This window comes from Somniosus microcephalus, chromosome 23 (assembly GCF_052327205.1).
Source record: "Somniosus microcephalus isolate GS21.2 chromosome 23, FLI_Smic_1.0, whole genome shotgun sequence".
NCBI lineage: Eukaryota > Metazoa > Chordata > Chondrichthyes > Squaliformes > Somniosidae > Somniosus > Somniosus microcephalus.
This window is the reverse complement of record NC_141009.1, coordinates 15,232,974-15,245,060: the sequence shown is the minus strand read 5'-3', so window position 1 is coordinate 15,245,060 and position 12,087 is coordinate 15,232,974. Positions and strand designations below refer to the sequence as shown.

The following is a 12,087-nucleotide window of genomic DNA, read 5'->3' as shown; positions in this document are numbered from 1 at the left end:
CTCCATTTTTATGCCAACGGATCCTTTCAGTCAGCCATTGGGGACAATGCGACTGTCGCTCAGGCTGCAGTCCGCTGTTGCATCCGGCAAGTGACAGATGCCCTTTATAGGCAAACGCGTCCATTCATTACCTTCCCTCGGACCCTGCACAAGCAGGCGGAGGAGGAGGAGTATGAGGAGGAGGAGGAGGAGGAGGAAGAGCAGGCGGAGGAGGAGGAAGATGGAAGGGCTGCTGAAAGTGGAAGGTCCATACGTCAGAGGCTCCTCTGGACTCGTATCGACACCCCTGTGGCGGAATGATGAGAGTCTTACCTCATGCACACTTTGGATGTTTGAGGGCCTCTGCATGCCAGCATCACTGAAAGTAGTCACATGCACCAAGCAACATTGAAACTTCTGTTTATTGACACAAAAGTCTTTCATTACAGCTAAACAACGTAAAGTCAGCAGAAACCATAACTTCCAAAATAACTGTGACCTGTTCGGCAAAGCCGCAAAACTCAACAAAAATCTGCAACTATAACAGCAGGTGAGGGTGTCCTTGAATTTGGACAAAGAAACGTCTCAGCACCTCCCTCTACAACTGGCCCCTTGAGGGAGAACGACTTCTCTTTCGCGCCCGGCCCCTTCCCTCCCTGCTGCTCCTACGTAATTGCACCCCAGTAGTGGGCTCAAGGCTGGGGGACGCTTGCTGACTGTCTGGAAGCGCAGAAGCCCCTGAGGTACGGCCTGGCCGACCTCTGGGCTTGGAGGGTGCGGACGCAGGATGCTTGCTTTGAGCATGGCTGGAAGCAGTGTGGCCTGCAGGTGGTGGCATCTGCAATGCAGGCGTCCCAGCGCTGGCATGTGCAATGGTCTCCTGACGAGAGAGGACACCTGCACCATGGTCGGACGACACACTGACTATCGGAGGGGAGCGGCTCGGCTCATCCGCCACAATCGCAGGCTCCACGGATTCCTGGCCTTGTACGGGAGTGGAAGGGCCCGGGGTGATCCTATCTGATGCAGAGAGGGTGGCTGCAGTGAGAGATCGCGTTGCATCAATCTGGCTGTGGAGGAGCCCAGCAAGTGACTGCGTGGCAACAGTGAGGACCTGTGTTCCAGGTGCCAGTGCTTCGGAGAACGCCTGGACAGTTCTTCCCATGGCTTCGGACAAGGCAGGAGCCGACCGCTCCACTGCCTCGGACAAGCCCTGCACAGACCTTTCCAGGGATTGTCCGAAGCCTGAACCGTCCTTTCCATTGCCGACTCAAAGCCGTGGACAGTCCTCTCCATTGTTGGGCCGAAGCCCTGGATAGTCCTGTCCATTGTGGCCCCGAAGCCCTGGATAGACCTGTCCATTGTTTCCCCGAACACCTGGAGAGTCCTCTCCATTGTTGCCCCAAAGCCCTGCAGAGTCCTCTCCATTGTTGCCCTGAAGTCCAACATACTCCTAGCCAATGAATCTATTGACTCAGGCATCTTCTCCACTGCAGCCATCAGCTCCGTGTGTCTGACCCGGGCCTGTTTGCTCATCTCTGCCAGGCGACGGACCTCATCTGCACTCTGTGCAGCAGTCATGACGACCTGCCTTGCCCTGCGGGGAGACGGTGGCCGAACTTGCCTTTCCCCCCTGCATTGCTGCATGCCGCTTGGTCCGGCAACTGATTCATCCTCAGAGCCACCCCCCCTCCCCTCCAGGGGACTACTATCCCCAGTCTGCAGATGTCTCAGCTCCCCGGATTCTGAAGTGGCTGGTCCGGATTCCTCCTGGTCCTCGCCTCCGGTGGCACTGGCACTGGCAGCTTCAGCGCGTTGAGCCCGAGTTGGTGCTGCTTCATCTGAAAGTGGGAGGTGGAAGAGTGGCTTTAGCAAAAGGACAGGTTTGCTGAAAGGCATGCCAGATTGCGGCAAGGCTCTGACATGGCTGCACACTGAGGATGCATGCTGGCGGGGGGACCAAGTGGAAGGCAACAGGTGGAAAAGGTGAGAGTCTTACCCTCGCTGTCGGTAATGGGGTCGGCAGATGCAGTGGTCACTGGACCAGACAGACGTCCTCCAAGTATCTGGTGCACTCTCTCCTCCAGATCCGTGAGAGTGACCACTTGTGCAGGTCCGCCACCGGTTCGACGCTGCTCCTTTCTAATCTGCGCCATCTTGGACTGCAGGGGAAAGAAGGGGAGGTTCTGTTACATGAGGCCTTGAGACCTCCTCGCATGCCCCCCATGGTGCAAGAGCCCTTACATGAGGCCTTGAGACCTCCTCGCATGCCCCCCATGGTGCAAGAGCCCTTACATGAGGCCTTGAGACATCTGTCCATGTGTGTGCCCAGAAAGGGCCATTGGTGCATACTGACAGATGGCCATTGGCGCATCATTGCACCAGGGTGCCCGAAGTCAGCTGCAGATGGAGGGAAGCACAATTTTGGTAAACCATCACTCACCCTAACGATCCATGTGAGGTCGCTGAATTTCTTCCTGCACTGAACAGGGGTCCTGGTTGCCATGCTGCTGGAGTTCACCCTCACAGCAACCTCCCTCCAAGATCGTCGATAAGCCTTCTGATTTGGCCTCTTGCCATTATCCGGGTACAGGACCTCTCGACGGTGTTCAACTGCAGCCACCAAGTGGTCCAGAGCCTCAGTGCTGAAGTGCTCTGCTCTCTGCCTAACCTTCTCCATAATGAACAACTTTGTACCGCCAGACAAGGGCGAGCGCCGAATCTGAGGCCTACAGGGCGTTGGGTGTTGAAGCTCAGTCTGACTGACCCACCCCTTTAAGAGCCGGCCGGCGCCTGTAGGTCTCGTGCTTTCCCGTAATTGAGTTCACCTGCGCTGCGCCCGTCCGCGTCAAAATTGAGTAGTGCCTGACCTTTTGTGCCTTAAGAGCACCGTGCAACGGCTGATTTAGCGCCTCAATCCCCTTTGGGGGCGATGCAACCCAATATCGCGCCAGGTGCCGATAAGTCTCGTCTGGCTATAAACTTTGCGCATCGCCAGTTCTAACGCCTCAAGCGGGGCTATACCCAATTTCTAGGCCAAAGTGTTCAAAGAAAATGAAAAAAAGCACACTTATTTTTTTAACGCCCCGATCATTTTTTGTCCAGGAGATTAATCTTTAATCCCTGGAGACTCCAGTACAGTTCTGGAGAGTTGGCGACTCTCTGGGGGGGAGGCTGTGTATTTTCGTATCGGGGACTCGGACCTTGAGGTGGGTGGTGGGGTGTCGAAATGGCAAGAGGGGCGAGTGGGAGGAGCTGGGGAGATTTTTTTTTAAGCGTGGGGCCGGCAAGCAGCTGGGGAGCGATGGTGAGCTTCAGTGGAAGGAAGGAAGGCTGGAGGTGGAGCTGGGGCCCAGTGCAGAATAGGGCCAGGAACAGGGGGCGGAAGAGGCAGTGGGGACTGGGGAAATAAAATAGAAATTGAAATAAAAAGAGATAAAATTAAAACAAAAATTTTCTGTGAAAATGAAGAGTGGCTATTGACACCACTGTGTTGGCCAATAAGTTGGACGTAGGGGCAGGACTTACGGCAGGACTCACAGCGCACAGTCTATTTTACAGCAAACCGAGTCTATTTACTCAGCAGTGTCTATTTAAACAGCACACTACAACAAACAGTCTACAGAGTCTATTTAAAAAGAGTCTCTGCGAACTAGAGGAAACAGAACTCATGACCAAAACTAAAGCAATGTCTCCTGTTAAAAGCAAGGTGATTTCTCCAGCAAAATGCAGTGAGTGGAGGATAGTTACATAATACTAATTATGTGCATAAAATCAATCCCAGTCACTTACAGCAGTGCAGTCTCCATTGGGGAGGGAATTACCCAATCATCTCCATTCCGGCCGGCAACAGCGGTGTCACTATACGCAGCCGTGAAAATAGGGTGAAAAACAAAATGGCGGTTGGGCATGGGTGACACTAGCCACAATGCCAACAGTGGTGGGAGGACTGAATGGCAGGCATTACCTATTAAAAATAATAGAAGCCGTTTTTACCTGAGGCATCACACTTTAACTATGATCTTTACTATGTCACAAAAGTGTGACTAAATCATGACGAATAGGAATTCTCAAAGAGTTTTCATTTACTATGTTATTAATAGGTAGATTACAGAAAGATATGTATGTTACAGTTCTGTTACCTCAGTCTTGAGCTTATCCTCCAGCCCCTTGACCTTATCTTTGTTGGGCATCTTGGAGAGTTAAGGGTTAACAGTCGAACTTCCTTGTATCTTGGCGGAACAGGCTTTCCAATATAAACAGGCTAGCAGCGGGTTGCCCCAGAAGAAAGCACGGCTTATCTTCTACACCGAAGTATTATCTACAAGAAATATTTGTACAAGGAAATACTGAGATGACATCGACCATGAGTCATTAAAGTATAACTTTAGTGGCTAATAAACATAGGCAGAGAGGTCCATGAACTATAGAATAGAAAGGATGTTCAGTAAGGTAAGCTGTTAATAAAACTACTCCTCAAAAGTGTTCAAGTAAAGACAGGACAAGAAGTCTCGTTTAAGGAAAATATCTTTGAAGTCAACAACTACGACTGTTTATGTAAACAGATTGTTTTCAAAGAATTTAAGAACAGATGCAACACATGGTCTTATCTGTGACATGTACCTTTGATGTAGGCACACTAAAGTGTATAAGGGAGCATGGTTTTCAATAGTTAACTTGGAGGGCTTGAAAGATAGAGAAATTGAAAAGGCGCTCTCTGTGTAGAGTTAGATTGACCACCTGGGCTGTAGATGAATAAAGTCTGTTCCGTATACTCCACCATCAAATGTCTCGTGCTGACTCGAAGCGTGTTACTGTGAACCAGAGAAAGAAGGAGTTTGAAGTTGATCAGCCTTAGGGAGGATTGTTTGAACGCCTCTTCCTTTTCAACGTTGTTGTGTATTTGCACCCCAGTTCCACCATCGATTGCAGATGACTCTCCAGATGTTACCATCACCAAACTGTCCTCGGTGGTGCTGCCGTGTCATGCGACTGGAATCCCGGAGCCTGCAGTGAGCTGGATGAAGGACGGAGCTCGACTGGGCAACCGAGGACCGGGCTACAAAATACTGCCAACAGGTTTGCAGAAGATTGGCTTTTAAAGATAAAAGTATTTTTATGTGTATTTTAGTACGAGTTACTGATCGACTATGTTGTGTTTTTTTTTTGTCTTTTGGTGAGCGGTTAATACTTTCTCCCTGTGGGACCCGTCTCATACCGACAGGTGACAATCACCCCAACTGGTTTTTTCATCTGTCAATAAAATTGTGCAGCTCTGCCAGTTCTGATGATTTGTCTCGCAGCTTTTCTCTCAGCTTTTCTCGGTTGTCAGGAATTGTTTATAGTCTTTGTGTGCCTGCAGGAATTCTGGAAATCACTGCAGCGACCCTGAGCCACGCTGGCAGCTATATGTGTACAGCTCGGAATGTGGTGGGCACAGCACACAAACATGTAACGCTCGTGGTGCAAGGTAAATGAGCGCAGAGATTTCCATTCTTAGAATAACATGTCCCATGCACCCTGTTGAAAAATGTTTAGCCCTAAGAGAAGTTAATATCGGATGACTGCACCAGTCGCTGAAGTTAAGCATGCAGGTGCAGCAGGCAGTTAAGAAGGCAAATGGTATGTTGGCCTTCGTAGCGAGAGGATTCGAGTACAGGAACAAGGATGTCTTGCTGCAGTTGTACAGGGCCTTGGTGAGACCACATCTTGAGTATTGTGTGCAGTTTTGGTTGCCTTATCTGAGGAAGGATGTTCTTGCCATGGAAGGAGTTCAGCGAAGATTCACCAGGCTGATACCTGGGATGGCAGGAATGACGTATGAGGAGAGATTGGGATGATTCGGCTTGTACTCGCTGGAGTTTAGAAGAATGAGAGGGGATCTCATTGAAACTTATAAAATTCTGACAGGACTGGACAGACTAGGTGCAGGAAGGATGTTCCCGATGGTCGGGGAGTCCAGAACTAGGGGTCACAGTCTAAGGATAAGGGGTAGGCCATTTAGGACAGAAATGAGGAGGAATTTCTTCACCCAGAGAGTGGTGAACCTGTGGAATTCTCTACCACAGAAGGCAGTAGAGGTCAATACATTAAATATATTCAAGAAGGAGTTGGATATATTTCTTAAGGCTAAAGGGATCAAGAGTTATGGGGAGAAAGCAGGGACCGGGTACTGAATTTGGATGATCAGCCATGATCGCATTGAATGGCGGAGCAGGCTCGAGGGGCCAAATGGCCTACTCCTGCTCCTATCTTCTATGTTTCTATGACACGTGTAAAGGTCATTTTCCGTAATTAAAGGGGAAGTGTATTCACCTGAATTGCCAATAATCTTAAAAGTTGTACGTACTGGCGTATCTCAGTTTCCCCTTGTTGGCGTGTTTTCTGCTTTTAGATTTTCCTGAATCTCTGTTTTTGCCACATCTTTTCACACCTACAAAAACATTCTCGGAATATTCAACCACTCCTTCAGTCACCTACCGAGCTCCTCCCAATTCCCGTGTGATGAGCGATCCCTCTTGTGAGGTACCTCGGGGCAAGTTGCCACGTTACTGACGTAACTAGTGGGATGCCGCAAGGATCGCTGCTAGGGCCTCGGCTATTTACAATCTATTATCAATGGCTTGGATGAGGGGACCGAGTGTAATGTATCCAAGTTTGCTGACGTTACAAAGCTAGGTGGGGAAGTAAGTTGTGAGGAGGACACAAAGGGATATACATAGGTTAAGTGAGTGAGCAAGAACATGGCAGATGGAATATAATGTGGAGAAATGTGAAGTTAGCCACTTTGGTAAGAAATGTTTCTTTTATTTTCTGCCCTCCCAGAGCCTCCTATTATCAAGCCCCTACCGGCCACTTTGGAAATTGTAGTGAATAATGGTGTTATCCTGCCCTGTGAGTCGACAGGGACCCCAAGACCCAGCATAACCTGGCAGAAAGAGGGCGTCACCATCTCGAGCACAGGTAAGGTGCCAGCCCATTACCGAGACACCAGTCTGCATTCGTGAGGTGCCAGTTACGTGTCAATTCTTAACGGACATGCGGAGCAGAATTATTGGAAATGGCTTACCCGTGTTGTGGTTGAACTTTTCACTCACCCACTGGATGAAGCCCGATTGGTGCATTAATGCTTAAAGAGACCAGGCATTAACCTGAATTGTTGCTTGCCCCCCATTTGTTATAAAGGGAGACTGGCTGGTGCAATGGGTTAGCAAGTTGTGCTTTCGCCACTGAGATCTTGGTTGAATCCAGTCCAGACTAGGAACATAGGAGCCGGTTAATCGGGTTAATGGCTTCCTACAGGATTAAGAATCCTACTTGAAGAGCCTGGGGTGATCACAACCCACTTTTCAGTACGTGGGCTAGTAGTACAAAATTAGTGTTAAGTTGATCATTTCACTCGAGACAGCCCATATAGAAAGGCTGGTGTGGAAAATGAAAAATGCCGCACTGGTAGAATAGGGAGTGTTCAATTGAGAATGGGTACATTTTTGGGTCAAAGCGGAGGGAACTTTACCCTGCATCTAACTGTGCCGTAGCTGGCCTGGGAGCTGGCAACAGGACAGTGTTCTGTTCGGCAGAATTTCCGTCAACTTGCTGAGCGTACAGAAAATCTAAAGACGAAGAGCAACGCCTGTAAACCTCCTGATGGCTCGCCTCGCCCCCCCCCCCTCCCCCCACTGTTCCTGGACTTCGTGCTTCTAAGGTGCTTGTCAAAGGAGTGGCCCCTTTGGTGCGGAATCCCCTCTCCATTGACGCCACCAAGTTCCAATCCAGTGAACTTGTGAATGGGAGCGGACAGAGCTGGTGAAGAACGTCGAGCTTTGGCCCAGGAATATAAAGTTGTTACCTTGATCCAGACCAACTCTTGATGGTGGACCTCTGCGCACGCACACTGACATAAATCGTGCCATTTATGTAGAAAGGACTTAGGAAATATACCGGGTAGCCTGCTGGTGGCGCTGTCCAGGGAGAGTATAAATACTCGGGCACGGGCCCAGCTTGCTCAGGGACATTTTGTAAACAGGAATTAGTGAAGGATAACTAGACTTCCATGTTGTGAAACAGTCGATTAAAGCCTTGTTTAATACTCTGACCAAGTGCCTAATAGTTTTCTTATGGCACACACCAACAACGTAGCTTCAAAATACGCTCAGCTGCAGCATTTAGGATAGTGACAGGAACAATAGGACCATATATCCCTGGAATTGGATGCTAATATCAGGATTGTTAGCAACTGGGGACAGTTCACATTGTGTTACTATTGGGGAGGGGAGGTGAACTCTTCTTTATTATATCCAGGTTTGGGGCTATGCTGTTCTCCTGCTACCGTGTGTTACGGCTATGCTTTCACTGACTGATGGTTGTGGGTTTTTTGCCTCAGGCTATTTCTTGTTGGCGAATGGAGCGCTGGAGATCGCCAGAGCCACAGAAGAGGATTCTGGGAATTACATGTGTATTGCCCAAAATGCAGCCGGCACTGCCCTGGGCAAGACAAAGCTGGTGGTCCAAGGTAGGGGCCTGAAGAGAGTCAATGCTTTGCGATCAAGGGCACTAAAATTGGTTTCACAGGTTACTGACAGCGTTGTACTGTAGTAATGAAACAATTGTACGATTACAGCGATCAGAACCTACATTCTCCCCATATTTACATGCATGGCCCAGGCCTAAAAGGTACAGTGAAGCCAGGTGTTTTCAGGAATGATCTAAATGGAGGAGAATATACTAGACTTTATAAATATACTAGCTGGGGGAGCCCGGCTTTGCCAGGGCTGTTTTGGGGTGGGGGAGCCCGGCTTTGCCAGGGCTGTTTTGGGGCGGGCGGTTTAAATCGAGTGCCAGGCTTTGGGGCCCTGTCTGTGTCCCTTTGTGAATCTGGTGCTGGGCAACATTTTAAATCGAGTCCTAAGCTTTAGGGCCCTGTCTGTGTCCCTGTTTGTCTACCTTTTAAAAGCTTGAAAGATGAAAGTGAAGGTAGTTATAAAACGTTTTTGGTAAATCTTATGTTATTTTTAAAAGGGATACTAACTTTCAAAGTAGTTTTAGCTGGAAGCTGAAGTCAGAGCTGGTACTGAAACAATGGCTGGCACATCCCTGAGATGAAAACGATTAGTCCCGCCCACACACACACCGATTGGCCAACCATCAGGGGACTGTACTGTAGGATTGGTCAATCGTGACGGCACAGGATTGGTCGAACCTTGACGTCAGTCAATCAATGCTAGCAGATAATGAGTTTAATTTTGAAGGTTTTTCGCATAAGGCGTGAACAATTTTCGTCCGACCGAAAAGTAAATACACTTACGACCGTCCCGGAACCGTAAGCTTTCTTCGGAGGTAACGCGCGCGTAGGTACGCGGTATAACTTTCGAGCGCATAACCGGACAGACGCACACCCGAGGACAGACAGACAGAAGGACAGACAGATCGACCGATTTATATATATAGATAGATTGTAATTTTCATATTTTTTTAAATATGGAAGAAGTCCATTCGAGGGATTGGACTCAGACACAGACTGACCATCGGACAACCAGGCATTCGGTACAATCTGATATTTTAGACAGCCAGGGACCAGACGCAGACTGACAAGCAGACGGCCAAGGATCAGACGCAGATTGATGACCAGATGACCAAGGATCAGACGCAGACTGACACCCAGACGGCTACACATCAGACACAGACTGACGACCAGATGGCCAGGGGTCAGACACAGACTGACACCCAGACGGCCAGGGATCAGGCACAGACTGACCCCCCCAGACAGCTACACATCAGACACAGACTGACCCCCCAGATGGCCAGGGATCAGGCACAGACTGACCCCCCAGATGGCTGCACAGCAGACACAGACTGATGACCAGATGGCCAGGGATCAGGCACAGACTGACTGTGATACGGGCAAGAACTGGACACAGACTGACTGCTGGGCAGCTATGAATCAGGCAGACTGACTACGAGACAGCCAGCGATCAAATGATTCTGATATATATATCTATATCTATCTATACTATAATATAATCGTCTCATTGTATCACAATTGATGGATATAACACTTCTCTCTTTTGCTCAGTTCCCCCAGTTATCAAAGATCACAGCAGGGAATATAAAGCCACCATTGACCGCTCTGCCACGTTACCCTGCGAGGCGGAAGGCCGCCCTAAACCGAGGATAACGTGGGTGAAAGATGGCCGCCCCATTGTTGACCGCGGGCACCTGCAAACTCGCACTAATGGATCCCTGCAGATTCCGCAGGTCCGGCTCGCTGATGCAGGCTGGTACACGTGCGTTGCCAGGAACAAAGCTGGGGTGGTCAGCGTGGACAGGATTCTGGTGGTGCAGGGTGAGAGCAGTGCCGTCACTAACACAACAACAACTTGCGTTTATATAGCGCTTTTAACGTAGTAAAACATCCCAAGGCCCTTCACAGAAGCGATTATCAAACGATATTTAACAGCGAGCTAATGCTGTAGAGGGGGTTGGGTTGTCTCCTGTTGAGGGGAATTTTTTTAATTATTTGTTTCTGGGATTTGGGCGTCGCTGGCAAGGCCAGCATTTATTGCCCATCCCTAGTTACCCTCGAGAAGGTAGTGGTGAGCCGTCTTCTTGAACCGCTGCAGTCCATGCGGTGAAGGTCCTCCCACAGTGCTGTTAGGGAGGGAGTTCCAGGATTTTGATGGTCTTTATTTTACAGCAGGGAGAGAAACCCTCTCTCAACAACATTTCTGAACAGAACGAAAGAAAGAACTTGCATTTATACAGCGCCTTTCACGGCCTCAGGACGTCCCACAGAGTGCTTTACAGCCAATTTGAAGCGTAGCGTAGTCACAGTTGTAATGTAGGAAACGAGGCAGCCAATTTGTGCACAGCAAGATCCCACAAACAGCAATGTGCCAATGACCGAATCATCTGTTTATAGTGATGTTGGTTGAGGGATCAATATTGGCCAGGACACCGGGGAGAACTCCCCTGCTCATCTTCAAAATAGTGGCCGTGGGATCTTTTACGTCCACCTGAGAGGGAACATAGGGCTTCGGTTTAACATCTCATCCGAAAGACGGCACCTCTGACAGTGCAGCACTCCCTCAACATTGCATTGAAAGTGTCAGCCTGGATTTTTGTGCTCAAGTCTTCTGGAGTGGGACTTGAACCTACAATGGTTCTGACTCCAAGGCGAGGGTGCTACCAATTGAGCCACAGTTGACACCACCTGGAGTGTTGGGCATAATTTCCAAGGTGCTGCTGCTAAGGAGCAGCCTCACTATGGAGATAGGGTAATGACACTGTAGTCTGATTGTCCGACACACGCTCACTACTAGTCAGGTTCTATGTCAGCAGTGCTGCATAAAAGTACCCTGTTCACCTGTCGCAGACCTGCTATGTTATGCCATCATTTTCTCTTTTCAGTTCCTTCCATTACTCTCTCCCTTGATTCATTGACCTGTCCCTGTGTTGCTCTGAGCCAGTGGCCCGAGGATTGATTCTTTCTCCTCCCAGTGGGATTTTGTCCGGTCTCCACTCGGCCCCTGTGAAATAGCGGCCTGGGTAACCAGCTCCCATGTGGTCTTGCCACCTGTCTATCCAGTAGTCTCTGCTGATACTCCCGCGCAGTACTGGGGGAGTGCTGCATTGTCAGAGGAGGTCCTGTCTGCCTGTTCAGGTGGATGTAAAAGATCCTTTGATATTATTTGAAGAAGAGCAGGGAGTTCTGCTGATGTTCTGGCCAACACTCATCCCTCAACTAACACCACCAGAGCAAAAACCTGGTCATTATACATTGCTGTTTGTGGGATCTTGCTGTGTGTAAAGTGGATGACACATTTGGGTGCGTAACAACAGTGACTACGCTTCAAAAGTAGTGAATTGGATGTGACACACTTTGAGAAGTCCTGAGAATATGAAAGTTGCTATATAAATGCAAGCCCTTCCTTTTCTAAATTGTGAGTGGGACTAATTGGATCGCACTTTCAAAGAGCTGGCACAGGCAAGATGGGCAGAATGGCCTCCTTCTAAGCCAAATGCATAGACACCACCGGGGTTTATTATGATGTACAGGAAACTTTGGTTTATCCGGAGGTTAACTGTCCGGAATGCTCAAGCCACCGGCAA

At 49.2% G+C, this 12,087-nt stretch overlaps 1 protein-coding gene across 1 annotated transcript in view; it reads left to right on the top strand.

Annotated features, from left to right (window-relative positions):
• LOC147101676 (hemicentin-1-like) overlaps nucleotides 1-12,087 on the top strand; it is a 395,279-nt gene that overhangs the window by 302,629 nt on the left and 80,563 nt on the right. The window contains exons 76-80 of the mRNA XM_085965457.1: nucleotides 4,894-5,058; nucleotides 5,342-5,449; nucleotides 6,805-6,942; nucleotides 8,363-8,491; nucleotides 10,052-10,321. Of these exons, the coding sequence (XP_085821583.1) occupies nucleotides 4,894-5,058; nucleotides 5,342-5,449; nucleotides 6,805-6,942; nucleotides 8,363-8,491; nucleotides 10,052-10,321 (810 nt within the window). The remainder of the gene's footprint in view (nucleotides 1-4,893; nucleotides 5,059-5,341; nucleotides 5,450-6,804; nucleotides 6,943-8,362; nucleotides 8,492-10,051; nucleotides 10,322-12,087) is intronic.